Genomic DNA, 27,022 nt, shown 5'->3' with positions numbered 1-27,022 from the left:
AGCCTGGACAGACATGAAGTGATTTGCTCCTCACAGCAATTGTATTATTTATTACCTCCATTTTACAGATGAGGAAGTTGAGACACGTGAAATTTGGCTACTTGCCCAAGGTGGCACAGATATCAGTGGTAGAGGTAGGATTTTGAACAAGATACTTCTGGCTCTTTTGAAAAACCATACATACATTTCTTAGTACTTGTCTCTATAAAGGACAATGGGAAGCCAGGGGCATGACACTACATTTGTTTCCCAAAATCAAATTATCCTGGCATCACTGTGGATCATGGACTAAATGCAGCTAAGTGTGGAAACAAGTCTGTTGGAATAATGTAGCTAACAATCGGGAGGTCCTAGATGAACGTGGGAGGTGGGCCACAGAAACAAATGGATTTGCGAGATCTCGCGGAGGCCGGCCAGGGTACAGGATTAAGGTGTGAAGGAGGGTGAGAATACGAAGGTTTCTGATTTGGGCTACTGGGGGGACAGTGAGTCATCACGGTGTTTGCGGTGCCTGTAAAGGTAAACCGTCCACCAGGGGCAGAATTGCCTGTACCAAGACCAGAGAGCCCCACCACCGGGTCCCCAGACAGGGCGCGCGCGGCTCCGGAAGCCGCGCGCGCAGGCGCAGTGCGGCGCGGGCGCCCCCTAGCGGCGGCGTGCAGGGACCGCCCCCAGCCCGGCGCCGCCGCCGCTGCCCGCCTCGGCCCAACATGGCGATGCACAACAAGGCAGCGCCACCGCAGATCCCGGACACCCGGCGGGAGCTGGCGGAGCTCGTGAAGCGGAAGCAGGAGCTGGCGGTGAGGGGCTATCACCGGGGGAGCCCGAGTGAGGACCCCGCGCCTGCCCCCGCCTCCAGGCGCCAGCCCCGCCGCGCCAGGCCGTTACTTCGCGGGCGCTGCGCGGCAGTCCGGAGCCGGCGGCCTGAGGCAGGGCTGCGCATTCGCGGCCCGCCGGCGCCTCGGCTTCCCGGCTGTGAGGGAGCGGGGCCAGAGGCGGGGGCGCGGAGCCGGGGAGGGGGCGGGGGGCATGGAGGAAGGATGGCGCGGGGCGCTGTGGGCTTGTGTGTGGGAGCCCTGGAGAGGCTAGTGCCCGTGCGCTTTGGCGGGTGGTGAGGGCGGGCGTGTCGGTAGGCTGGAGCAGATTGGTTCGGGCTTGCTGGTGGGTTTGGCACGGTGGAGTAGGAGGCGGCTGTGGGAGGGGGACTCTGTCATCCAGTCTGGCCTTTGGAGGGTGGAGGGACGGGTGTCCTTCTGGGAACTAGTAGACCCATTGAATGGAATTTATGATGGGCAGGGATGCGACGTGTGTGGGAACGTCTGGAAGGTGACGGGCGTGGGGAGCGGACTCAGTCTGGGGAATTAGGAATTGTGAGGTGCACCCGGGGTCCCATGCACCCTGGTGTCTAAGTCCTACCTGTCCCAGCCCCGAGTCTTGGCTTGGGCACCCGTGCGGCCCGTTCACCTGAAGCTGTCCTTCCAGGTTTCCATAGCAACTGGCTATCCAGTGCTGGCGGCCACTCTGAGGGGAGGAGAGCGAGTTGGCTGGCGCTGGAAGGCTGCTCACCCTACCCTCCCGCCAGCAATACCTTTAATGCATGGGAGTGGAGTCTACATGAGCCAGGCTTCTTCACAGTTGGGTTTCCACGAACCCTCTGAAGTAGATCCAAAATTGTGCATGTGTATACATTTTTCATGGGACAGGCTCTGCTTCATTCTATTCTCAAAGGGATCCAAGAGGACAATTCTAGACTGTCTGAATCTGCCTGCTCCTCCCCATATCATCCATCTCTCCACAAGGGTGGTTGAGTGTATTTCTTCTTGAGTTTATAAATCTAATAGCAAGATTTCAGTTTGGTCAGACTTAATTTTGCATTTAAAAGGCATCCATTTCCTTGTTTTTCACCTCGCAGGAAACACTGGCAAACTTGGAGAGACAGATCTATGCTTTTGAAGGAAGCTACCTAGAAGACACCCAGATGTATGGCAATATCATTCGTGGCTGGGATAGGTATCTGACCAACCAAAAGTGAGTGTCAGAAACCTGTGGTGTTTGTATTGTGACCTACTAATACTTGTTTTTAAGACTGTGTACACTTTTTGGTAGCAACTTTGTAGGGAGGGGATATAATACGTGGTAGTGTGGAAAGAGGTTTGGGCTTGAACTTGGATTCTGGTTCAGCCTCACTGAGTAATCCTAAACAAATCCTACATCTGTAGAATAGGGGAAGTCCTGTCTATGGCACAGGGGTGTGTGAGGCTTAAATGAGATACAGCATACCTTACACACAGCATTCTGTTAGTGTTTTCCACATTTTAATCAGTCATGAGTTCCACCCTCTCTAGACATATGTACCAACTGTACCACCATTTATTTAGTAATAGTATTCTCAAAAACTTTTCAAACTTTGAAAATTTTTAAAATATACTAGTACAGAAAAATTGCAAGAGCCCTCCCTGGCCTGTATAGCTCAGTTGGTTGGAGCATATCAAAAGGTGCCAGGTTTGAGCCCTGGGTACGAGTCCTGGCCAATGTTGCTTAGTAGTTAGTCAGCCTCCCCACTGAAGAGTTGAGGGTTCAATTCCTGTTCAAAGGCGCGTACGTGGGTTGCAGGTTCAATCCCCATCCCAGTCAGGCGCATGCGTGAGGCAACCAATCTATGTGTCTCTCACATTTCTCTCTCTCTCTTTTCTTCTCTCTCACCCTCCCATGCCCTCCCTTCCTCTCTCTCTAAAAAATCAATGGAAAAAATATCCTTGAGTGAGGATTAACAACAACAACAAGGTGACCAGTTGACTCCTGATCAGGGCATATATCGAGGTTTCAGGTTCGATCCCCGGTTGGGGGCTTGCAGGAGGCAGCCATTCAGTGATTCTCTCTCATCATTGATGTTTCTGTCTCTCCCTCTCCCTCGCTGAAATCAATAAAAATAGGTTTAAAAAAATAAAAATATATTTAAAAAAAAGTTAGAAGCAGATATCATGACATATTATCTCTAAATATGTCAGCAGTTACCTCTTAAAAATAAGAACATTTTTTTACCTAGCCACAATTATGCCAAGAACATTAGCACTACATTGATAGTATCATCTAATATACAGTTTTTATTCAAATTTCCCTAATTGTCCTCCACATGTTTTGCTGCCTTATTTTGATCCAGTCAGTTTTTTTCATGTCTCTCTCTTAATGTAGGAGAGCTTCCCACCCTTTTTGGTGGGGAAGTTGTTTATGACATTGTCTTGTAGAATGTCCCAATTCCAGATTTTTCTTTTGCCACCTCATGAGAGATCCGTTACATATTTTTTGCAGAAATGTTGCATTAGTGATTTGTGTACCTCTTGTTGTTTACCTCTATTTCATCAGGAGGCACATAATGTCAGATTGTCCTATTTTTGGTACTGATAAGTTTGACCATGTGATTTCTCCATTGTAAAGTTTATTTCTTCTCTTTGTAATTAACCATGTAAATTTGGAGCTCATACTTTTAGATAGTAGTAATATACTACACCCCCCCATTTTTATTCAGTTCATAGGTTGATGCTTAACCACTGAGCCACGCCAGCCGGGCTGTCTTTATTCTCTTTCATCCTTTTTATCTCTGTCTTGTATCACTATAGACACATGGATTTTTAAAAAAATTACCGTTGGGCCTGGCTGGTGAGGCTCAGTGGTTGAGTGTTGACCTATGGACCAGGAGGTCAAGGTACAATCCCTGGTCAGGGCACATGTCCTGGTTGCTGGCTAGATCCCCAGTGTGGGGCATGCAGGAGGCAGCCTATCAATGACTCTCTTTCATCATTGATGTTTCTATCTCTCTCTCCCTTCTCTGAAATCAATAAAAATATATTTTTTAAAAAGATAGCAAATATTTATTTAAAAAATTACTGTTGGGATCTAGCCCTGTCACTTTTTTATTACAGAGGTTTATTTTTTAGGATAAATTAATTTATTGAAATATATACAGTAGGTCCTCGGGTTACGTCGGAGATCCGTTCCTATGGCGCGACGTAACGCGATTTTCGCCGTAAGTCGTAACCCACCTACATAAGCACCTACGTCACTCACATGGAGCACATACACAGCAGTAATGAAGTGAAACAGTAAAAAAAAATTAAAAGAAAGATAACAATTCCTGACCTTGTGGTAAATAAATAATAAAAAACATAAAGCACATATATACATACGTCAAAATGACGGAACTTTTTTTTTATAAGTAAATGGGAGATGGCGACGAAACCACAAAACAACGTACATCGAGTCTGACATAACCCGAGGACTTCCTGTATTTATTGACTTTAGAGAGAGGAAGGGAGAGAGAGTGAAGCATTGATGTGAAAGAGAAACATCAATCAGTTGCCTCCTATATGCACCCAAACTGGAGATTGAACTTGCAACATAGGTGTGTGTTCTGACCAGAAATCGAACCACAACCTGTTGGTGTATGAGGTGATGCTTCAACCAACTGAGCCACCGGCCAGGGCCAGGGCTCCCGTCATTCTTTTTGATGCTTAGTTTATCCCAAACATGGCCAGAAGGAGCCTCCTTAAGCTGATTTCCTTTGTCCTTTTGACATGATCCTGTTAGTTTGAGTGCCTTGTTTCTGTCTGTCCTCTTTTCCTTTTCTTGTCCCAGACTATTTTTCTAAGGAATCCTGTTTTTTTTTCTTTAAAATTTTAAGATTTATGTTTATTTAACAGACACTTCATATCACTAGTCTATGCTAGTTGTTTTAAAAATCGTTAAAATATATACATATTAAAATGAAAATGATTATGAACCAACTAACAGTCTCATGTACCACTGTGGAGCACATTCCATATGTTGGAAAACATTGTTGTCTATCTACATAGGCATTCAGCATAAAGGTTGTTTTGGTCAATCCGAGTGGGGTGAAGTAATAAAAACAAAGGATCCCTGGCCAGTTTGGCTCAGTGGCTAGAGCATCGGCCTGTGGACTGAAGGGTCCTGGGTTCAATTCTGGTTAAGGGCACATGCCTCAGGTGAGTGTGGGAGGCGACCAATTGGTGTCTCTCTTGTATTGATGTTTCTCTCTCTCCCACCCTTCCACTCTCTCTAAAAAGAAAAAAAAAATCAATGGAAAATATCCTTGGGTGAGGATTAACAAAAATAAAATAAGAACAAAAACAAAGAAGTTCCTTACATTTTCCCTGGGACATCCTCAGCTTGAGCCTTAGACAAAGCTTGGTGCTTATAATGAATCCTTGTGTGTGTTTTAGAAACTCCAATAGCAAAAATGATCGAAGGAACCGGAAGTTTAAGGAAGCTGAGCGGCTCTTCAGTAAATCTTCAGTTACTTCAGCAGCTGTAAGTGAGGTGGGGGGATCTTTATGTGGCCCATTATTTAGGAAAACCTCAGTTGCATTTTTGTGAGTTTTCTTTTTCCCTCTGTGAGTGCTCTCCTGAGGTCTGTGATAATTTTTCTTGTAACTAGTGTTTTTTTCTTTCAGGCAGTAAGTGCATTGGCAGGAGTTCAGGACCAGCTCATTGAAAAGAGTAAGTTTATTTTTTTACTTTTTTTATTAGTTTATTATAAAAGCTGCTATAGTTTCTATCTTTAACACATATCCAACGGTGTATCTGAAGACTGCATCTCTTACACTCTTGTGTCTTCTTTCTAGAAGTTAATAACCTCTTGTGTATCTTTAATCTTGTCTTTCTTATGAGAAAGAAATGACCATGTCCTTCCTTCCTGCCTCTTGTATCACAGGAAGGTTGATGTTAGCTGCTCAAAGACAGAAAGGTATGTCTTCACTCCTGATAAGTCTTAGGGAATTTTTTATAAGTTTAAAAAAACTCTTATCATGGAAAATTTCAGATATATCTAATAAATCCCCATGTACCCAAATTAATAATTTTTAGGAAATTTTATCTTTCAAACAGAATGTACCTTTCTGTTCTGAAATACAAAGTGGAGCCTGAGTTGGTTTTGTTCAGTGGATAGAGCATTGGCCCGCGGACTGAAGGGTCCCCGGTTTGATTTTGGTCAAGGGTACACACCTGTTGCAGGCTTGATCCCTGGCCCTTGTTGGGGCACATGCGGGAGGCAACCAATCAATGTGATATCGATGTTTCTCTCTCTCCCCCCCTCCCTCCCACTCTCTTTAAAAATCAATGGAAAAATATCCTGGGGTGAGGATTAACAAAAATAAATAAATAAATAAATAAATAAATAAATAAATAAATAATAAATTAATTAAATAAAATAGAGAATAGATAGAGCAATTGTGGCATTCCCTGTTATGAGCCATATAGTGCAATTCTGTTCTAATTTCTAGTGATGGCATATATAACTGTACATTTATCTTTCTGAGTCAGACTGTGTAGCTGTATTGAATGTTCTCTCTGTGCACTGGCTCACTTTGAAATACAACCTGCTTTTTGTATCATGGCTGTGGCATATCTGGTGGGATCCAGTTCTTTTGTTTGCAGTGGGGCAGTGGTTTGAGGAGAAGAGATTTTGGTGGTTTGGGAATTAGAACTACTCAGTGACTTCAATTTTATCTCTGTGTACAGATTTCTAAATTTTTAGTTCTATCCTTAACCCCTTTAGTGATACATTTCTAGAAACTTCTAGAAAATGTCTTCTGTACATTTCCATTCAGATATTCAAACCCAAACATTTTGTCTAAAACTGAGCCATTCTATTTCCTTCAAAATGTGTCTGCCCAATTTTTGTCATAGTATTTCTGTTCTTCATCATTCAAAACTTTGTAGGCATTTTTACTGATTTTTGCCAATTTTTTTTCTTTTGCTATAACTGTCACATAAATCTTGTTTCTTTCCTTTTTAAAAATAAATATATTTTTATTACTTTCAGAGGGAAAGAGAGAGGGAGAGAGAGATAGAAACATCAGTGATAGAGAATCATTGATCAGCTTCCTCCTGTACTCCCCACACTGGGGATTCCTGGTATATGCCCTGACCAGGAATCGAACCTTCATCTCCTGATTCATAAGTCATGGTTCAATTTCCAGTCAGGGCATATGCCAGTGAGCCATGCAGGCCCAGTAGATCTTGTTTCTTTTCAATTAATGCCACTTGTAGACTGTAGAGCCATTTCACCTACTTTGTAGAGTAATGAGGCTTGTTAAGGAACTTTCTGAATCTCACTCAGTCTAGATGGAATGATGTCTGACTCCTCAGTTTTCATAAGAGCCTCTTATCCTGCCCGTTGCTTAGTAGATAGTTTAGTATGTGCTCTGTTACCTAATTACTCATATAGAGCACCTACACCTCGGTACTAGTCAGGAAAAGACTCTTAAAGCCATTCCTTTCGGAAGCTTATCTGAGAAAGTGCTTATGTATGAAAGATTTTCTGAAGCATATGCAGACCATCCATTACCCTAAAACAGCCGTGGGCAAACTACGGCCTGTGGGCTGGATCCGCCCGTTAGGCTGTTCTATCGGGCCTGGGGAGCCGAAATAGCTGAGGGTTCTCTTGCTCTCCCCTCCCTCCTTTACTTTGAATTTATATTAGTTCACACAAACACTCCATCCATGCTTTTGTTCCGGCCCTCCGGTCCAGTTTAAGAACCCATTGTGGCCCTCGAGTCAAAAAGTTTGCCCACCCCTGCCCTAAAATCTTCCTCCTAGATTGAGCCTCCATATTGCTATTCCTTGGTCTTCCCTATGAAGTTGCAGTTGATCTTGTAAAATGTGTCTCTTTTTATTGTAAGAGGATGTGGCAAATGCTGTTTATTATTATTCTAATTATTATTCCTTTAGAAATAGTTGTTTTCCCTGAGGGCCTAGTTGTTTTTTACTGAAAATCCTGTAATTGTTTCCCTCTTTGGATGGGTGCTAAAATGCTTAAAGCCAAATTTGTGGTGTCCCTCTAGAAAGCAGATAGGAATTTATAGCATGCATTTGGGGACTGAATCTTAGTACTGCATCCAGGTTACTTTCCTCTTCTATTCTTCTTTGCCTTATCTCATTTTAAATTTATTTTATTGGATTACATTATATGAATCTTGGCAAGCTGCCTAGGATTTTTTTATTTTTTTTTAATAAAGCAGAGAATTACACAAATGCTGGAGTTCATTAATTCAAATGGTTGGAGCCCTTTTAAAGTAATTCTATTGCATTTTATCTCACCACCTCCACCACTTCCCACTGCTATTTATAAGATTTGATTTTCTATAGTTAACTGCAATGTGTCCAAGTATGAATTTTTTCTATTTATCTGGCTTGGGTTTCACTGGACTTGTTGAAACTGTGTTTGGTATTTTTATCAGTTCTGGAAAATTCCCAGCTGTTATCTTTTCAGATACTCTATTTATTTCATGCTTTCTCTCTTCTCCTTCTGTACTGTGGTTAAATGTATGTTAACCTTGTTGTTTTAACCTTTATGTCTTTTATTATCTCTTCTGTACCTTATATCTTTTTGTCTCTGTGCTGCATTATGAGTAATTTTTTTCTGACCTACCCATTTCTAATTCTCTTTTCAATTAAATCTGATTTGCTGTTCTCTTGATTTTAAATCTTATTACAATTTTATTTCCATAAATTCTACTTAATTATTTTAAAAATCTGGTAATTTTCCAATAGCTTTCTTTGCAGTTATTTTCAAACCTGTCTTTATGCTTAAGTGTAGTAAGTGTAGTTATTCTATAGTCTGTATTTAACTTCAATTTCTGAAATCCTTAATGACCTATTTTTGTTTATTTCTACTAGTCATTACCCATGAAATCTAATTTCTCTGTGTGCTTGGTTATCTTTGTGTACTGCTCATTATTATTTTTTTTTTCTTTAAAATAGATATTTATTCTAAACTGTTAGAGACACATGCAAAGCTGCTCATTATTATTAAAAGTATTCATAGCCCTAGTCGGTTTGGCTCAGTGGATAGAGCATTGGTCTGCAGACGGAAGGGTGCCTATTTTGATTCCGGTCAGGGGCATGTACCTTGGTTGCAGGCTCCTCCCCAGTCTAAGCACTGGTTGTGGCACGTGCAGGAGGCAATCAATTGATGTGTTTCTCTCACATCGATATTTCTTTCTGTTTTTTCCTCACTCTTCCACTCTCTATAAAAATCAATGGAAAAATATCTTCAGGTGAGGATTAAAAAAAAAAAGTATTTATAGACCCTGGTCAGTGTTGCTTACTTGGTTGGGCATCATCCCAGGTACCAGAGGTCTCAGGTTCAATTTCTGGTCAGGGCACAGTCCAGGTTTCAGGCTCCATCCCCAGTGGGGGGCGTGCAGGAGGCAGTCCATCAATGTTTCTCCCTCATCAATGTTTCTTTCTCTCTCCCTCTCCCTTCCTCTCTCTCTAAAATCAATAAAAACATATTTTAAAACAAAGTATTCATAGAATAATTTGAGGGCAAGGATAAAGGTGCTGTCTTCCAGAGAAGATTTAATGTTTGCTTCTGTTAGGTGCTCAAACCTCTTTAGACCAAGTTCAAGGCTTGAGTGTGCCTAAGTGACCCAAGTGATTCAAACTAAGCTTTAATTCCACGAGAGGAAGGAGTGGTGTATGTTGCCTCTACATATTTTCCTTCGTAGAAAATCTCTCCAATATCTCAGAATTTTTATATAACCTGTGGAAACATGTCTCTGTTTTTGATCTTTAGTGGCAATGAAGTGAACATTTTTTAGAATTCTAACTTGCATATATCTTTAGATCTCAAGGATTTTAGAGTTTTACACTTTTTAAAAGAGTTTTTTTATTATTGATTGCAGAGAGGAAGGGAGAGAGAGAAACATCACTGATGAGAGAGAATCATTGATCGGCTGCCTCCTGCACACCCACAGTGGGGATCAAGCCCGGAACCCGGGCATGTCCTCTAACCAGGAATCCAACCGTGACCTCTTGGTTCATAGGTCGGTGCTCAACCGCTGAGCTACGCTGGCCAGGCGAGTTTTAGACTTTTGGCATTTTATTTTCAAACCATTTTGAAAAATTTTCTCAGAAATGCATTGCTTTCTGCTTCCTTTGGCTTAGGATGTGCTCAAACTAGAATAATAAAGTAGGTTAGCATCATTCCTAAAGGGGAATTTTATGCAGATTAGTGAGCCATTGTATATATATTTTTAAAAGAATAAGAGGAAAACAAAACAGGTAGGTTGTATCCAGTTTCCTTTAAAGGATCTGCGTAGCCCTAGCCTCTTTGGCTTGGTGGATAGAGCATCAGCCTGGGGACTGGAGGGTCTTAGATTTGGTTTCGATCAAGGGCACGTACCACAGTTGCAGGCTAGACCCCCAGCCCTGATCAGGGCGTGTGTGGGAGGCAACCATTCGATGTGTCTCTCTCACATTGATGTTTCTCTCTTGATCTTTCCCCCTCCATTCCACTCTTTCTAAAAATCAATGGAAAAATATCCTTAGGTGAGGATTAACAAAAATAAAAGTAATACAAATAAAATACTTAATTAAAAAAGTAACAGTAAAGGATCAGCACAGTCTCTGCTGTTTTTTATTGGACTCCTCTGGAGCTTTCATCTAGCCAGATCTCTCCTCAGCATTGACTTTGTCCTGTGGGTAAGTACACGCCTGCATGAAGCTTTGTTCTTGGCCCCTTCCTTTCCACCTCTAACTGTTTGTGCTGCTCAGAAGTTACTGCCTTGACACTATTTAATAGCTGTTCCTTTCTTTTAATAAGTAGAGTGTCTCATTTGTAGATTTATTAAACTTAATCAAAATCTGATGTTCTGTGCTCTAAAAATGAGTTGTTCACTTTTATGTGAGAAACAGACTTGTCTTTCTGAGGTGGCAGCACCAGGCGGTTGACTGACTCACTGCTGCTCTTTGAGATGTTGTCACCCAGCCTTTTTGTCATCACTCCTCTTCCGCTTCCCTGAGCCAAGGAAGAAAATTATTCTCACTTCGTATTTTATTTATTTATTTTATCCTCACTGAGGAGTGAGGATGTTTTTTCCATTGATATTTAGAGAGAGTGGAAGGGAGGGGGGGTGGAGGGAGGTAAGGAAAAAGAGAGAAACATCAATATGAGAGAGACACATCAATTGGTTGCCTCCTGCACCCACCCTGACTCGGGGTGGGGGTTGAATCTGCTAACCAGATATGGGCCTTTGATCACATCAAGGTCGGGAATTGAACCCAAGATCTTCGTTGTGCAGGTCAATGCTCTAACCACTGAACCATGCTGGTCAGAGCTCACTTGAATGGTGTTTAGTTCCCTCATTCCAGATCCTCTTATAAACTACTTCTAGCCTAATAACCCTAAACAGGGATTTATACAGAACTTCATAAATATTCATTGTTTGATGTCACTTCTCTGTTCAGAGATTCTTTTAAAAAAAATATTTTTTATTGTTGATAGTATTACAGATATCTCCCATTTTCCCCCCTTTACCCCTCTCCCTCCAAGCCTTCCCCTCCACCCAGGTCTTCACCACCCTATTGCATGCTTGTAGATCTCACAGATACTGAGATTGAACACTTACTGTGTTCTAGTCACCAAGTAAACACTGTACTTGCATTATCTCATTTAATCTTTAAAACTACTCCTTGAAAATAGGGAACGTTGTGGTAGCTCAATGTCTACCCCAATGCCTTGTCCATAAGAGATACTGAACACATGAAAGAAAGAATTCTTACTTTACAAATGGGGAAACAGGCTTAGAAAGGTTAAACTACAGGTCAGTTCTCTTAACCAGCACCTTCCCGAAATGAAATCCTTTACATGAGTCCTCTTAACCTGCCACTCCATTTTACCTCTCATTTCTCAAGCTCTCTGTTTAAATGATGTTGTTTGATTCATTTGTCCCAAATATACCTTGTGTTTTCTCACCTCTACACTTTTGCTTGTGCTATTTTTTTTTTTTTTTGGGGTCCTTATTTTGGCTTCTCCTTTTTCAAGGTCCAGTTAAAGTCTACCCCTTCAATGAAGCTTTTCCTGAGGAATTCACTCTTTCTTCTCTGACTGATGATACTTAATATCCATATCAGGACTTTGGAGCATGGGTTAATGCCTGGCATGTTACCCTTTTCGTTCATAGGGCTTTGATTTACACTGTTTTGTATGCACTTGTGTGCTTACCTTATAGAATGTGACCAACTCATCCATTTACTCCCAGTACTCCCAGAGCATCTGGCCCGCAATGAATAAGTGTTTGTTTTGCTCATCAGTGTCTTTTAATTGAATTGCCCGTCAAACTTAGAAGGGCCAGGTTGGTCAGTATACCCTTGTTGAAAATCAGTTGGTCATAAATGTTAAGGGTTTGTATCTGGCCTCAGAATTCTCTTTCCTGGTTTCTGTATGTCTGTTCTTATGCCAATACCACATACTTTTGGTTACTGTAGTTTTATGGATAAGTTTTGGTGTTCTTTTGCTAAGTTTTCTGTGAAAGCTGTTTTTTCTGAACTGTGGAAAGGCCAGATGAATACACTTTTTCTAGCTTCGTAGTTCTAGAGCTCCCTCTTCTGGTTGCTTTCATGAAGTGATCAAAAAATAGTATTTCATGATTTCTGAGATCTGGTTCTGTTTCTCTTGCCTTTTGGGAATCATTTCTTTCTTTTACTTCTTGTGTCCATGTGCTACTCAATTTAAAATCTCTTCCCAGCAGTTTATAATACAAAGACATCAAAAGTGAGCAAAGTGAAAATCTTCGCCCATCCTTTTCTATTAAGAGTTTCAAGAAATTCCTTTCAGAAAAAAAGTATACATTTACCAAAATATATGTAATATTTTATATAAATTATTATTTATCTTGCATAATATATTTAAGGGATGTTGTAAAATTGGGAATATGTGTCAGCTGAAGAGTATTATTGCTAATTTTAAAAATAATATTCTTAATATTTCTCAGAGTAATTTAGGTGGTAGGACTTTTCTCATGGGCCTCTTTTCTTGACAGAAAGACAGGATTCCTGGATGGTTTGGGGAAAGGAATCAGGGCTGGCTATAGGAAGTTTTTCCAAGGTCACTCATCACCTTCTTGCATCGTTCTTAATCCCGTTAATATATTCTATGTTTATAGAACCTTTATGCAGTGAGGCTATCCTGCCTGTGTGTCCCCATCTCCCAGCTGTCCTTAGATCTGCCTCTGGTTACACTATTTTTGATTACATGTCAGGAACGCTGTTAACTTTGAAGCTTTGATTGTATGTATCTTGTTAGTTAGATGGTATGATCAATGAGTATAGGAATGTAGTCTTTTTTATATATTAGTGCTCAAAAAAATCATTCCTGACTGACGGACAGATTGCCCGAGTACTGATGGTGCTTCTGGGGATTTGTGTTTCTTCCCTCAAGGGGAGCCAGGAAGTGGGACGGAAAGCGATACTTCTCCAGACTTCCACAATCAGGAAAATGAGCCCACCCAGGAGGACCCTGAGGATCTGGACGGATCTGTGCAGGGAGTGAAACCCCAGAAGGCTGCTTCCACTTCCTCAGGGAGCCATCACAGCAGCCATAAAAAACGAAAGAATAAAAACCGACACAGGTCAGTGGTAGGGACCACCTCCCTCCTCCCACCTCATATGTCCCCACTCCCCATCAACCCCTACCCGCCCACAGCTTCCATGACCATTGCTCTGAAGGGATTTTACTAGAATGAAAAGTCTTCAGGATTGGTTTAGTTCTTCTGTGCTGTTGGGAAGAATTTCCGTTGGTACAAATGAAACAGAATAATTTTTCTCTTTCTAGGGGAGTAATTAGAGGGCTTTAGCATAACCATGCAGGAGGACAGCATTCTCACCGTTTCTAATGTAGAAGAATTTTGTTCTATAAAAAATTTGTTTAATATAATGAATTTGGAATCCTTTTAGAAGTGGAAAAGGGAAATAGAAACAGAGTCTGTGTAATAGTATTTGAAAAATACCGCTAGTGCATGTTGGGAAGCTGCAAAGTGGGATAAAGTCCTTGTTCTTAATCCCAATCCCTGCCTACTCTTGTTTCCTGGTGAATGGAGGGAACCGATCTGATGTGTCTTTTTTTCTTTTTAAATATGAGGGTTTTTTTTATTGCATGTGATTCTCTGTTTTTATGTGCCTCTGCAATACGCTGATTCCAGATATCAGAGGAAGAGTATAAAGTCTGTAAGATATGAGAGTGCCTCGCAGGTAACGTTTGTCCACTGTGTTTTTTTGCAGTTCATAATGAGATAGGAATGGCATCAGTGGACAGAGGTCAGGTATCACCAGAGAGGATTTAGTATTCACTCTGTGTGGGGTTTGTATGATAATACGGGCCTATTAACTCAGATAACTGGAAATTACACAGCTGCATTCAGAGCGGTTATAGTTTCTAGAGTGAGGAATCTTGCCCTAGCCTCAAGACCTTCTCTGGGAGGCATGGAAACCAGTTCTTTATAGGCTGGCTTTTGTCCCGCTTCTCTTGGAAGCCTGCATGCTGAGGAGATGAAAGAGGGCATGCAAGGGATGGATGGGGTTCCCTGTCCTCCAGTTTGCTTCTGGGATGGATTGTTTTACAAACCTGTAGGATTTTCCTTCATGCACCCAGGCATTACATTGTTAGCTCTGTGGATGTGGCACACAGGAATAATATAAAATTAACTCTAACTAGTTTAAGCCTCCTTGGAATCTTCATTCTTTTAAGAGTTTTTATTGTCGATGGTGGTGTGGTTTTTAGACTGCAGAAAAAGTATTTCCTCCAAATAGAGACTAAGGACTGCTAGCTTAGCATTTTTCTGCAAACCACAGATCACCATGCCAATCTCATAAGTGCAGTAAGAAATAGCAAAAAAGACATATCTTTTCATTTTTGTAAGGCTGTGTGTTTGATCTCTGTGATAGGACTCATCCTAGCTTATCACAAATAGTAGCAGAGAACCATATTCTTAAAAATATTTTAAATTGTCAAGAAAATTAAATGTTGCTTTTACTAAAATTTACTCCAGTGTCATTTTAAAGAAATGATGCTTTTCTAATTTCAGTGTCTAGAGTAGGGGGGAAATTCCATGAAGGTTTGTTACTGATACCAATGGACACTCTCTAGATAGCTATTGTTTATTTCAGGTAATACTTCATTTCCTTCAGTGACATGATCAGCTGGTGATAAAATGGAATTAGAACTTGAATCTAACTTTCTTCTTGAAGGTTTGTAGTAGATTTCCATAGGAACTATACTTCTTTCTACCCCTTTTTCCTGGCCCTAGAAGCTAACTCCTTCCAGAAAAATAACTAGGATTTATAAAGATCTTTGATGTTAGTTATTGTTCACAAATGGTGCTTTCTGTTTGGAAAGCAGGATCCTTTGACTATTTCCCTGGTTTAATCTGGCTGGGCTTCTCCATTGGACTTAGATCCTCGCCTGCCCCAAGGGAGCAGAGTGGAGCTATTTACCTTCTATCTCGGGAAAACAGATTGAGTGTGCCTGACTAACAGCTCAATGGCCAGTGAAGGTTCTCAGATTCCGCCGTCTTTAGTCAGGAAATGTGTGGCCCAAACCCCTCGCCTCTGACTAAAGTCTTTCTTAGTGGGTCTGACAGAGTGGGGTGGTGGGATGGAGCACTTCGTACATACTTGTACTTGTTTCTTCTCCAACCTGCCACACACTGCATGTTATTCAGATAAAGTCCATAGTAAATTATTTCAACAAATGTCTGAGTACCTACTATGTGCTAGGTACTGTGAAGCAAAGTGGAAATAAATAAGTTACTTTAGCAAAAAGGAATAACTTTTGAATTTGTTCTCTTTAGGAATATGAAAATTTATCAAATAATATTTAATACTCAAATTATCTGAATAAGTTTCAGTATCTTTAAAGAAAACAATTGAAATAATAACTTACAGCTGCTCTTTTAGATTTTTATTACTATACTAAACTCTGGAATTCCTCTAGATTTTTTAAGTTTTCATTAAGTAGGTACAGTCTACCTTGTGAATAAAATTAAATGAGGCTGGAAGAAAAAATTTTAGTAGTTCCTGGTTTGTACACTTACTATATACTCTTTCCCAATGTCTTGAGTGAAACTGTTGCATAATGGATATTGACGTTAAGCATTCTTCCAGCTTCATTCTTGCAAACATTGGTTAGGAGGAAAAGATAGCCATTTTGCATATTGTTTTACCACCTATCTATAGTCTGAAAGGTTGGAGCCAGCAGGGTTGGTGTCATACTTGGGTTATGTTTGCTTTGGAGGTCTGCCCACACCATGGTTATCAGTGATGGCCCTGGATTACTTTCTCTTCATACTACTCCCATCCGGATCCCTGAGGCTTGGGTACTTGTGGGTGTCAACTTTTCTTTGTTTTCATAGGGGTGCTGCAGACTTTGGTGTCCCATAACTGTAGCCCTGACATAAACAGTTAACTGCCATCACCAATGCAGGCTCTGCAGTTTCTGGAACAAGACTCACCTATCACTGAAGTTCCTTCATTCGACCCTTGGCTTCTAAAATGAATGCTGTAGAAAAGGAGTACCATGTTCCCTGGACATGCTTAGAACATATAACTTGCTTAGAACATATAACTTGTTTAGAACATATAACTTGAGTTAAAAGTTGCAGAATGTTTTCTTTTAAAAAATGTATGATGTTTTTATCTTTTGTTTTAGTGCAAGTATATTTTGCTGAGTTGTTAGTACTGTCTTCAAAGCACCTTTCATCATATGACTAAACCCTTCTTTTTCTGTTTCTTCTAATGCCCTAATTATACTTGTCATTACAATTAAATATTTTCCAAGTTCTAACTCTGAATCTGGCAGCTAATAGAAGGCCTGCAGGTGTCTAGTTTTCTAATGAAATAACTTTTCCTTTCATAGTCTGTTCTCCCGATATGAAAACCATTGAGGGAAGGGAATCTCCCAACCACAAAATCTTTGGTGCTTTCATGTTTGAAACTTTATGGCTTATGATTCTTAAAGCTGATTTAGTTTCTATAAATCTTGCTAGGGTGGCTAATCCACTAATTTATTCAACTAGTATATTAATTTCTATTGCTTTCTTCCTTTCAAATGCTGCCCCTCAGCCCGTCTGGCATGTTTGATTATGACTTTGAGTAAGTTTGATTTGAATTAGTATTTGTGCTGTGTTGTTTAGTGTGTAGAGACCAATATGCCTTTTTGAGACCTTTCTAACCCATAGTTTATCTGTTTAATTGTAGGTATGTATATTAGGTTAGGCTGGGAAGTTTTTTTTAAAAACAGAAAAACGTGATGGAGGTAACATTTTATTTAATAACTTCAGCAAAATTAAGTAAACTTCACTTTTATGCATTTTAATTGCTTTTAAAATAGATAACTTTCACTTTAATTCATATTTAAATTGATTTTCTGGCTTTGCTTCATAAGGAGATTAATAGTTTAAGATCTTAATATTTTGCTTTGGAAAGATTTAAAAATTGAAATTTGTTTAATTTCTTTTGTGTTTCATGTCTGGAAATACAAGCTCCTAGTCTCTTTCCTATTCTTAATCACATGTGTCTCATTGATTACCAGTGATATAGTTACAGAGCTAACACAGTAACATAGAGCATGCCCTCTTAATTCAGTCCCTTTAATGTGTAATTTTGGAATAATTTTTAAGAATTATATGGCTTTCATAACTGCTGTATATTTCTTTTTGAGTCATCTAAGTTTGCCTTGTGGCAGGAGTATCTGCTCATGTTTTTAAATACTTGCTTAATAATATCTGGATAAACAACTAAATATGACATAGTCTAATGAAGAATGTGGATTTTACTTAACCAAATAGTCTTTGTTATAGCTTGTGCCCTATGCAGTAGCTGATTCTTGGACTCTTTTTCTGTAAATTGAAATGCAAATATCTTATCTTTCTTATACAGGATTGATCTGAAGTTAAACAAAAAACCACGAGCTGTAAGTATCAGCCAGACCATTTCAGAGAGGCTGGTAATGTTGTTGATGATTAGGAAAATGATTAGAAAAATGTCCTCAGAGCTTGAGTGTCACAACCTGGGGTCACAACTGTAATTTAAAAATCTGGGGTGTCCATGTATATATACTCTTCAACTTTTAGGTGTTAACTTACTTTTATTATATTGGAGAGAGAAAGTAGTTGCACATTTTTACTGAGTGATTAAATAATGAATTGTTAATATTAGCTCTTTTTTTCTGACTGGTGAGCTCAGGATGTCTAATAATTAGGACACAGTTGGTTTTTCAGTCCCTTTGTGGATTCAGAAGACAGGTCATTTTCAGGAGTGAAATATTATTGTACATTACATTTGAAATAGAATCTTTGGATGCAGAACAGTAGCCTAGCAGAGTTGTTTAGGAGATTTTTTTCTTTTAGGTTCAAACCAATGTTCTGCTGAGAATAAATTGGGACTTTGTTTTTCCTCTCTTTAGGACTATTAGAAGACTCATTAGTGCAGAAGCTTCCAGGCTGTAGAGCCCTGCTTCCCTCCTCTGGCCTCACAAAGATAAACATCCCTTGCCTGAGTGTGTGGCCATCCACCTCTGCTTTCCCAGATCCGGTGCCTGTGACTCTGAATCGCTTGTTCTGAAATGTGGTGACAAGTCATTTCTGTAAGGCCACATTGGATCATTTACTTTGTGTCATTCTTAGTAACAGAACTGCAGGAAGACCAAGACTTGGTTATAATCTCAGCAAGTTGCTAACTGAATCTCTCCCTTCTTGGAACAAATATCTCCCCCCAACCTGGCCGGCACCAGCTTCATCTGTGAGACCCACTGAGAAATGGCCTCTGCTTTTATTTTATGCTGAAAGTAGAGCACTGATCACATTTCATAGGGAGGCTGTAAATACCTGTCATTTTCTTATTTTGTTTGTGTTTCATGATTTTTCTATTGTTGTTTTTACCATCTTATTTCTTTTGGGGCTTTTTGTAATGACTTTGTACAGCTCATACCTTCCGGCGGACATATCTAATAATCTGTTTCACGGAGTTGCCAATGTTCTTAAACTGAAAGTGACCTGGTTTACCATAAACAAAATGGGGAACTTGGCTCTTTGGTTTTTCACAGGGGAAAGTTAAAGAGTGTTTATTTAATAATTACTTATCTTAACTCTTTCTGAGTTGGGAGTACTTTCATGTTCAAGGAATAGGAAAAGCTTAAAAACATAAGTTTAAATCAGTCCTTTTAAAATATTTTTATTCTTTTTGTAAAATAAAAATTCACAGGATTTGACTTCTCATGTTTTACTTTTAAACCTGAGATTTTTTTCACCTATTTTATTTATTCATATCATGCCTTATGGAAATTTATTTTTCCATCTTTTCTCTCTTTGCTGGTATTTGCCTGATTAAATAGTGCTTGAAAAATCACTAAGGCATATGATATGGAAAGGCTCAAAATTGTACTCAAAGCTGATAACCACACAGAGTTCTTGAGCAGAGTGAGAGAGAGGATCAACAAGAGCCAGTATCGCCCAACAGATCCCCCTTCTAGGGGGGCTATGAGCCCAGGAACTTGCTGATCATTGTTACTGATCGTTGTTGCCTGTGGAGCAGTTGTGATCCACCTTGGCTGCACATTGGAATCACCTGGGAAGCTTAGAAAAATACTCATGCCTGGGTCCCACCCCAGAGGTTCTGGGCGAGGGTACAGTCTGGTATGGGGATCTCTTTTCCATGAGTCCCTGGGTTCTGATAGGAAGCCAAGTTAAGAACCACTGCGTTAGGAGACGGGATGATGCGACTTAAATCCTGTTTTGTGAATCAGTTTAAGGGATAAGACTTGGGGCCTCCCCTTCCCTTGGACTGTATTTAGTCCTAGTCCTTTACTTATGCCTATATCTTTGTTAGAAAAAATATGTTTCATTCGTGATAATATTGGTAGAGGTGAATGTGGGTGATGTCAATTATCAGAACAATTCTACTTTGTCAGATGTACAAAAGCTTTCACTCTTGTTCTCAATAAACCTTTCCTTTTTTTTTTTTTTTTTTTATCCTGTGGCTATTTAGATGTCTTTGGTAGCAGAACTCTAATGTCAGGGTATTTAAGGAAATAGTTTCTTATATGTAGATTGTTCCTTTAAAAAAAAGAAAGAAAAACTAAAAACAGTGGAAACCAGTATCCTTGTCAGTTTGTCTCCTTTCCGGGAGGGAGGGGAAGGGTACCTACAGTTTCCTTAACTCTGAGGAAAGCTCCTGGCAAACCTGGAAACATTTCTCAGTTTGACATTTGCTGGAGATGTACTAGGACTGCTCTTCGAAAGGTATATTATTTAAAAGCATATCTATGTACACATGAACACACCCGTGTGTATACGTGATCATAGAATCAGGCTGCTTTCTCTGTGAGGTTTAATCATTGATTCGGAGAACCTCCCAATTCTGTGAGTTGGCCAGGCATACTGGAGCTTTTCAAGTCCTGAAAGATTGGTCCCCTACATTGGGGTGGTTTAGAAAAAGGCATCAAAGGATACTGTCTGCCATGCTTATCATACTTGTAACTTGGATTATAAACAGTTTGCTTGACTTTAAAAGAAGATAAGGTAATGACCGATGAGTCTTTACCTAACACGGAGGGACGCATTTATTTAGGTGGCAGATGCCTTCCTAGAACCTGTTATAGCTGGATAGGGGTAGTCTGCTGGGTGGCCCCCTGAACAGTGACCGCCAGGACCACTGGGAAGGGGCTTCCTTCTGGGCCTGCCTTCCGGTTAGTTGGGTTTGGAATAGGACTTTGCTTCAGGTTTTAGGGACAGAGAATGAATTGGTTCAAAGAACTAGAGCCAAATCCGAAGATGATTCTCAGGCTGTCCTCCCTCCTTCCTCTCCTGCACTTCAAAGAAACAAGAAGGGAATTGGAGGCTGAGGGCAGTCGTGCTGGCTGATTCCTGCCGTCTGGGTAAACTTGGTTTTCTCTTCTTTAGCCTTTTCATCTCTAAGATGGGGATAGGCCAGGGGTGGGCAAACTTTTTGACTCGAGGGCCACAATGGGTTCTTAAACTGGACCGGAGGGCCGGAACAAAAGCATGGATGGAGTGTTTGTGTGAACTAATATAAATTCAAAGTAAAGGAGCGGAGGGGAGAGCAAGAGAACCGGATAGAACAGCCGGATCCGGCCCGTGGGCCGTAGTTTGCCCATGGCTGGGATAGGCTGTCCTTTGCTCCTTTTGGTAGTTAGACATTTTAAAGTCCAGGTGCGTTGTAGTTACATTTTATGTCTTATCCTGTGAGGTGGCATCTGTATGAAGCTTCCTCGGGAGTCTCAAGGGTCCTCTTCCAGGGGCTGAGGAAATACTAGTAGTCTATTCAAACTCAAAACCAAACACCCTTCCCCTACAAGTTGTCCACAGCAACTCTGTAGAAACAACCCATAAAGTAAAAGATTAGAAGCTGTGTGGGGCCAGGGGAGAGGCTGAAGAGAAGCATGAATCTGGACAGGGCCAGTGTGGGTTCAGAGAGCATGGACTTTGAAAGCTGTCCACATAGCTTGGGGTCTTCAGAGTGCTTTAAGAACTTACCAAAAAGTAGGTTAACCATTCTCCCCACAACTGAGTTCATACTGTTTGTTTAGGAAAATAATCCCTTGCTTTGAAAGAGAAGGAAGCAGGCCTAGGAATTAGTTCCAACTCCAAGCTGGGGCCTTTGGGTGCAGGGTGATAAAAATATTCTATAAAGACTATTCTTGATTCCTTGATTCATGCAATGAACAAGTGGCCTGAGCTTGAAAGCAGTGAGTATGCTGTTTTGAAATAGTCTGTGACTTAGTTTTTGCTTTTATTCTGATTTTTCTGCCCCTCATCCTTAATTCCAAATTACTGGGTCTTTGCTACACTAAAGATTCACACCTGGAGCCCCCTCCGGACAGTGCCCTGGTGTGAGCGCAGTGTGGAGAGAGTGGATCGCATGGCTTCGTACACCTTTGCTCCTCCCAGGCTCATGGTGTATTTGGTGCCTGGGAAGGTGATGTGCACAGATAATGATCTAAATTAATGCTATTGTGTCTGAATTTTAAACAAGTGCTAGGCGTCATGATTTGAAACAGTGTTCCTTTGAAAAACTGCTTCTGTAGAGTAAAAGTTCTCACTGCTCTGGGCTGCAGTGCAGGTGATTCTGAACCTCACGTCGCAGGGCAGGCGTGGTGTGGAGGGTGGTTCACGTAGGCGGGAGAACATAGCAGGCCTTTGATTTATATTTACTTTCACTTTGAGTGTGTTATAAAATATATTCAAATCTTAGTTCATTAGCACAGGTAGATAATTTATAAATATTAGGTTGAACCACAGCAATTGCTGATAATCATTTCCATCTTCAAAAATGGCAATTATCACGGATTGACAACATACCTGTTGGGAATATGTATGCTCTAAGTTTTTACTGTTCATGTCCAAGAATAAACTTGGAGACTCTGGCCAATACAGCCGTCCTCAGGTCCCCACCCCCACACCCGTAACTTAGTTCTATACCCCAAAGGGGCTTTATGATGTTTAATTTGAATAAGTAATACGTGCAAATGGCATACATTCAAATGGTACTGAAATGTGGTCACTAAAAAGTAAGTCTACGTGTCCCTCAGCTACCAGCCGCCCTTCCCAGAGACAGTTCTTTGTGTATCCTAACCAGAGGAACTTTGTACGCATGAGCAATGTGTACGTGTCTCTTACAGAAATGTTAGCACACAGCGACACTGTTGTATCCTTGCTTTTTCCATGTAAGCAACATAGCTTAGGAAATGTCCTATCTGTGCAGTTGCCTCATTTCTATTGGCTGTTTAACATTCCACTGTGTATACTATACCAACATTTATTTAACCAGTTCTCTGTTGCTGGCAGTAATACTGTTGCCCATCTTTTGCTGGGTCGTATAGTGTTTTTTCTATCCTCATCCAAGGATGTGTATTGATTTTAGAGAGAGAAGAAGGGAGAGAGACAGAGAGAGAGACAGCAACATTGATGTGAGAAACATCGATTGATTGCTTCCCATTAGTGCCCCAATCAGGGATTGAACCCACAACCTTTGGTGTAGGAACAGCGCTCCAACCCACTGAGCCACCTGGCCAGGGCTCCTATGGTGCTTTATACACCTCATTTTGCAAGTGTGTTGAATACCTGTAGGATAGATTCTTAGCAGTGGGATTGCTGAGCCAGAGCGGATCTGTCGAAGGGCTTAAACACATGGAACTCATTCATTGTCCTGATCATTAAAAAAAATGGATACTTGTATTTTTTTTTCTCCTTTTCCTTTCTTATTCCTCCACTTCCTGAGAATTTGACTTTGGCAATTTGTTACCCTTTGGCAATTTGTTACCCAGAACAGTCGGAATATTCTGGAACTTTAAACTTTGTAGGCAGCACGACTGTGACCTCTGGTGCTGCTTTCCAGGGTGGAGCTGCAGACCCTTGTCTTTAGGCCCCTCATTCAGGCCGGTGCTGGTGGTGCAGGCTGCTCAGCCAGCCTCCAGCTCCACAGGCTGTCATACCAGGAGGCACCGGCAGGTGGCAGGCAGCGCCCCGCCAGTGGCCCAGGCCTTTGTGAGGCTCTTCTCTGGAGAGCAGCCAGAACCACAGCCTTTGGACCCTTTCCCAGTGACCTGCCCTCCCAACAGCAAGCCCAACTCAGTAGGAGAGGGGGTGGGGTTGCCGGGTCCTTTTCTCCACCTAGTTTTGCAGTCATGTCTTAAATGAGTGAGCAGTTTAAAATCGCCAGCCGCTGCCTGGAGTGTGGGCTTCAAGAGGTGTCACACCTCAGGGTGACAGCCTGGTGCCTACTCCCCATCCAGGAACTAGCTGGGAGGATTTACATACCATGACCTAGGATGGCTTGGGTTTTCTTAATTGTAGGGCCCTACTTCCTGTCTCTTTCAGCCAAAGCTCCCACACCCTTCCCATGAATTAGGAGGTCCGCAGAAGCGGCTCTTACTCACCACCCTCTACTCCACCCACTATGCTGTGTTCTAGGAAAAAAATAATGAGCCAGAGATTTGAGAGGCCCTGGGGCAAAGTACTGATCCCTGGCCCTCCTTCTTTGGGGGCACAAGGCCCTGGGGACCAGCTGGACCCAGGGCTCAGGCTGGGGGCACCCCCAGTCTCCAGATCTGTCCCATTGCATCCCAGTTTCTCTTGCTTACTCACTCTGTCTCTGACAGATCGGTGCAGCACCTCCTTAAGGCAGGGATCTTGCCCTTGTGTGTTGGGGAGACCAACTCCAGCTTTTGCAGGCGACGTGGGGGAGATGGGAGGGCACAGACTGCTGGTGGGAAGAGGGTGGGAGGGTCAGCTGCAGTGGTCGCCTCTTCCCAGCCACTCCCCCAACCACCCTACCGGAGACTAGCCATGGTTGGGGTGTTAGCGGCATTGGGGGGCCCTGGGATAGGTGCTCCCCTGGAGTCCCACAGCTCTCCTCCTAGTTTAGGTCCCTAGATCTTTAGGGACAGCTGGGGTTTTTCTCAGGCCGGTGAGTGATATGGGGACAGAGTGGGTGGGGACGTTCAGGGCAAGGAATTTCATCCCTTTGTGGGCCAGTTCGTCCTCTGCCAAGGTGGCTGTGATCTCCACAGTCTTCCAGCACCCTAAGCGGGGTTAGTCCATGTGAGAGACAGAACCTGCAAGAAGACTCAGGCTGAGGGCCCTGCTGGTGGCAGCCCTAGGGTGGGGTGGGGAGATGGTGGGGTTCAGGGAAGCACTGGCAGGAGGCCCTCCTCTGTGAGCTCCCCAGGATCATTTCCCAGCAAAGCGGGAATTTGCATACTCACTGGTTTCCCCATCAGCTTCTCAGCTTCTGGAACCAGGAAAAGAAGAGGAGGAAAGCAGGCAGGGTAGCTGAGGCGAGGCGTTTGATCCTCTCCAGTGCCTCAGTGCTAGAGCTTCTGTCCCAGAGTCATGTCCAGGCCCTGCCACCCTCTCCTCCACACCAGCCCATGGGAATCTCACAGCTGTCATGTGGGGCAGGCCAGGGAGCTGAGGCTCCGGGAGGAGAGGGGAGTTGCCCAGAGCTACACAGCCAGGGAGGGGGACTTCTTCTCATGCTGTTGCCATGAGAACTGAGGTATCATCTTGTCGAATCCAGGGATCCTCGTGTCCCTTTTACAGGTGGGTTCACTGAGGCCCCATTCATAAAGGTGCTTCAAGAGATGGTGGGAAGAACTTCCCAGTTAAAACTCAACTCGTGGGAGAGACATCCGAGGCATTTGGCCTGGCAGCCTCTGAGTGGCTCTGCCCAGAAGTCAGATTGAGAAAGAGGCCTGGAGGGCAGGCTATACCCTGGATGGCCAGCCCTGCCAGGCTGGGGCTGCCCGGAAAGCACAGGATACAAGCTCCGGCCAACAGGGCACTGAACTGACCTCAATCCTCCCTGGAGCCCAGGCCCAGCTGGCACCTGCCACCTGGGCTCCATTGCCCTTGTTGGTGTCTGTCAACAAGCCGTCAGGGACAAACACGGCCTCCAGACATTAGCCATAGCCAGCCTGGACCTGCCACCTCCTGCCCACTTCTGTAGGATCTTCACCACCCCCCCCCCCCGCCCCCTCGCTCACCCCCATCCCCAAGCAGAAGCAGCAAATGACCAAGAACTCGGCTCTGGTCAAGGACCAAGTGTAAGCTCTCAAGTCTATGGACAGGTGGCGGGTGGGATGAGAAGAGAGGAGAAGGCATCCTATTCTGCTTCCAGGCCACTGCTGAGGCCTCACTGCCTTTATGCTCTGTTGTATCCATTCATACAGATAGAGGAGGCTTGGTGGCTGGGGCTGCTGGGTGCCTGTTGCTGAGCAGGTGGGAGGTGGTCATGTCAATCATGCTGGAGGGATTCCTATGTAAGTGATGTAAACAGAGAGGGTTGCAAGGTGCAAGGCTGAGCACACCGCCTCCATCCCTCTCACGACCCTCCCTTCCTCAGGTTTGTGGGGCCAGGGGACCTGAACTTGAGGCCCTGCCCCAGTCCACCCCTCTCCGTGGGACCTTGGGCAAGTCAGTCACTCAGCATTGTCAGTGGCTGATAATGAACAGGACAGTCCAGTATGTTAGCTTCCTGTCCCATAAAAACAAAGGCCCATAAATAGCCTTTTAACCTGGAGTACACTTCTTGATTGGGAAATTTTTTTTTTAATATAAATAAGGCAATGACATTTCTTTGTGCAGATAAACTTCCCGAGAAGGCCGAGCGACCGGCCTGGGGTACCTCGGCAAGCACACTCTGGATTGTCCATGGATTCCTGCCTCAAGTGGAGGCGTCTAAAGAACATTCGGTGTGAAAAACTGGGTGGGGTCCTGTGTGCAGACTGCCAATGTGGCATTTTCTCCAACATGCTGCACAGCTGTTCTGTGGCAAAGCAGTTTCTTGGCAGAAAAAATACAGATACCATAAAAGCTTCACAAACAATAAGTACAAATTAGGTGAGATGTTCAAAGATGTAATTATTAAAACCACTCTTTCCTTTTCCCCTGCTGATAGTGCTGTTTGGGGATCATCTGACAGCCCAGCTCTTTACTTACTTAACATTTATACTTCATTTTTTAATCGGCAAAAGGGAGAGAGAGAGAGATGTATGTTCCTGCCTGGCCTCTTTCCTTCTGGGGGCAGATGAGAAGGTGGAGATGGTGGATGAAGGTGAACATAGCCCACCCAGACCAACACCAGAGGCCCTTTAATGAGCACTTAATATGTGCCAGGCATTGGGACACACCCCCAACACGTATGACCTCATGTACTCCTTACAATCCTTCAGGTACCATTATTACCCCCATTTCATAGATGAGGCAACTGAGACCCAGAGAGGAGGAGTCACTTGCCCCAGGTGACACAATTGGTGGCAGAGCCAGTCTTGAGTTTGGGACCAGGACCTCTACCCTCCCACTTGGAGGTGACCCTGGCCTCGCCTCGCCAGCTGCTCCTGCCCCAGCGCCCCCTGCCCCGCTCTTTGCTCTGACACAGTCTCTGGGAGGATGGGGCCAGAGGCCGAGGGCTCCCCCTACCCACTCCACCCAGCTCTTCTGGAAGCCGTCTTCTCAGCCAGGTGGTTTCCCATCCTCAGTTCTGGTCACAGGACATAAAAGGGGAAGAGCTCCCCCAACTCCCACCGCCTCCCCACACCACAGTTTCAGGACAAGCTCTTTCTACTTCTGCTTCCTACCTCCCTCCACTCCTCCCATGTCCACGGCCTCCTCTCAAGGCCTGGCCCAGGGTGAGAGAGAGAGAGAGAGAG

General features: G+C 42.8%; 1 protein-coding gene across 5 annotated transcripts; it reads left to right on the top strand.

Annotated features, from left to right (window-relative positions):
* The first annotated feature begins 632 nt into the window (after positions 1 to 632).
* MEAF6 (MYST/Esa1 associated factor 6) lies at positions 633 to 19,949 on the top strand. 5 transcript variants are annotated; one of them, XM_080656938.1, is made up of 8 exons: positions 633 to 800; positions 1,913 to 2,028; positions 5,238 to 5,325; positions 5,469 to 5,514; positions 13,241 to 13,430; positions 16,918 to 16,947; positions 17,734 to 17,767; positions 18,260 to 19,949. In XM_080656938.1, the coding sequence occupies exons 1-8, from the start codon at positions 711 to 713 to the stop codon at positions 18,266 to 18,268; spliced, it is 603 nt and encodes a 200-aa protein (XP_080513064.1). In that variant the 5' UTR covers positions 633 to 710; the 3' UTR covers positions 18,269 to 19,949. The 5 variants fall into 5 exon arrangements, 4 of the variants coding, with proteins under 4 accessions (XP_080513064.1, XP_080513065.1, XP_080513067.1 ...); XR_013959973.1 differs by lacking the exon at positions 16,918 to 16,947 and adding an exon at positions 17,053 to 17,110 and having other exon boundaries at positions 656 to 800; XM_080656939.1 differs by lacking the exon at positions 16,918 to 16,947 and having other exon boundaries at positions 656 to 800.
* The last annotated feature ends 7,073 nt before the right edge of the window (positions 19,950 to 27,022 follow it).

Source organism: Plecotus auritus, assembly GCF_963455305.1.
Source record: "Plecotus auritus genome assembly, chromosome: 2".
Classification (NCBI taxonomy): Eukaryota; Metazoa; Chordata; class Mammalia; order Chiroptera; family Vespertilionidae; genus Plecotus; species Plecotus auritus.
This window is presented reverse-complemented; position numbering and strand designations above follow the sequence as displayed.

Excerpts from the sequence above, each read along its gene's own strand:
- MEAF6 (XM_080656941.1), top strand. The coding sequence starts at position 711 with ATGGCGATGCACAACAAGGCAGCGCCACCGCAGATCCCGGACACCCGG. Across the intron at positions 2,029-5,237 it reads AGGTATCTGACCAACCAAAA|AAACTCCAATAGCAAAAATG; the intron begins GTGAGTGTCAGA and ends TGTGTGTTTTAG. Across the intron at positions 13,435-14,331 it reads ATAAAAACCGACACAGGTCA|CTGCATGCTGAGGAGATGAA; the intron begins GTGGTAGGGACC and ends TCTCTTGGAAGC.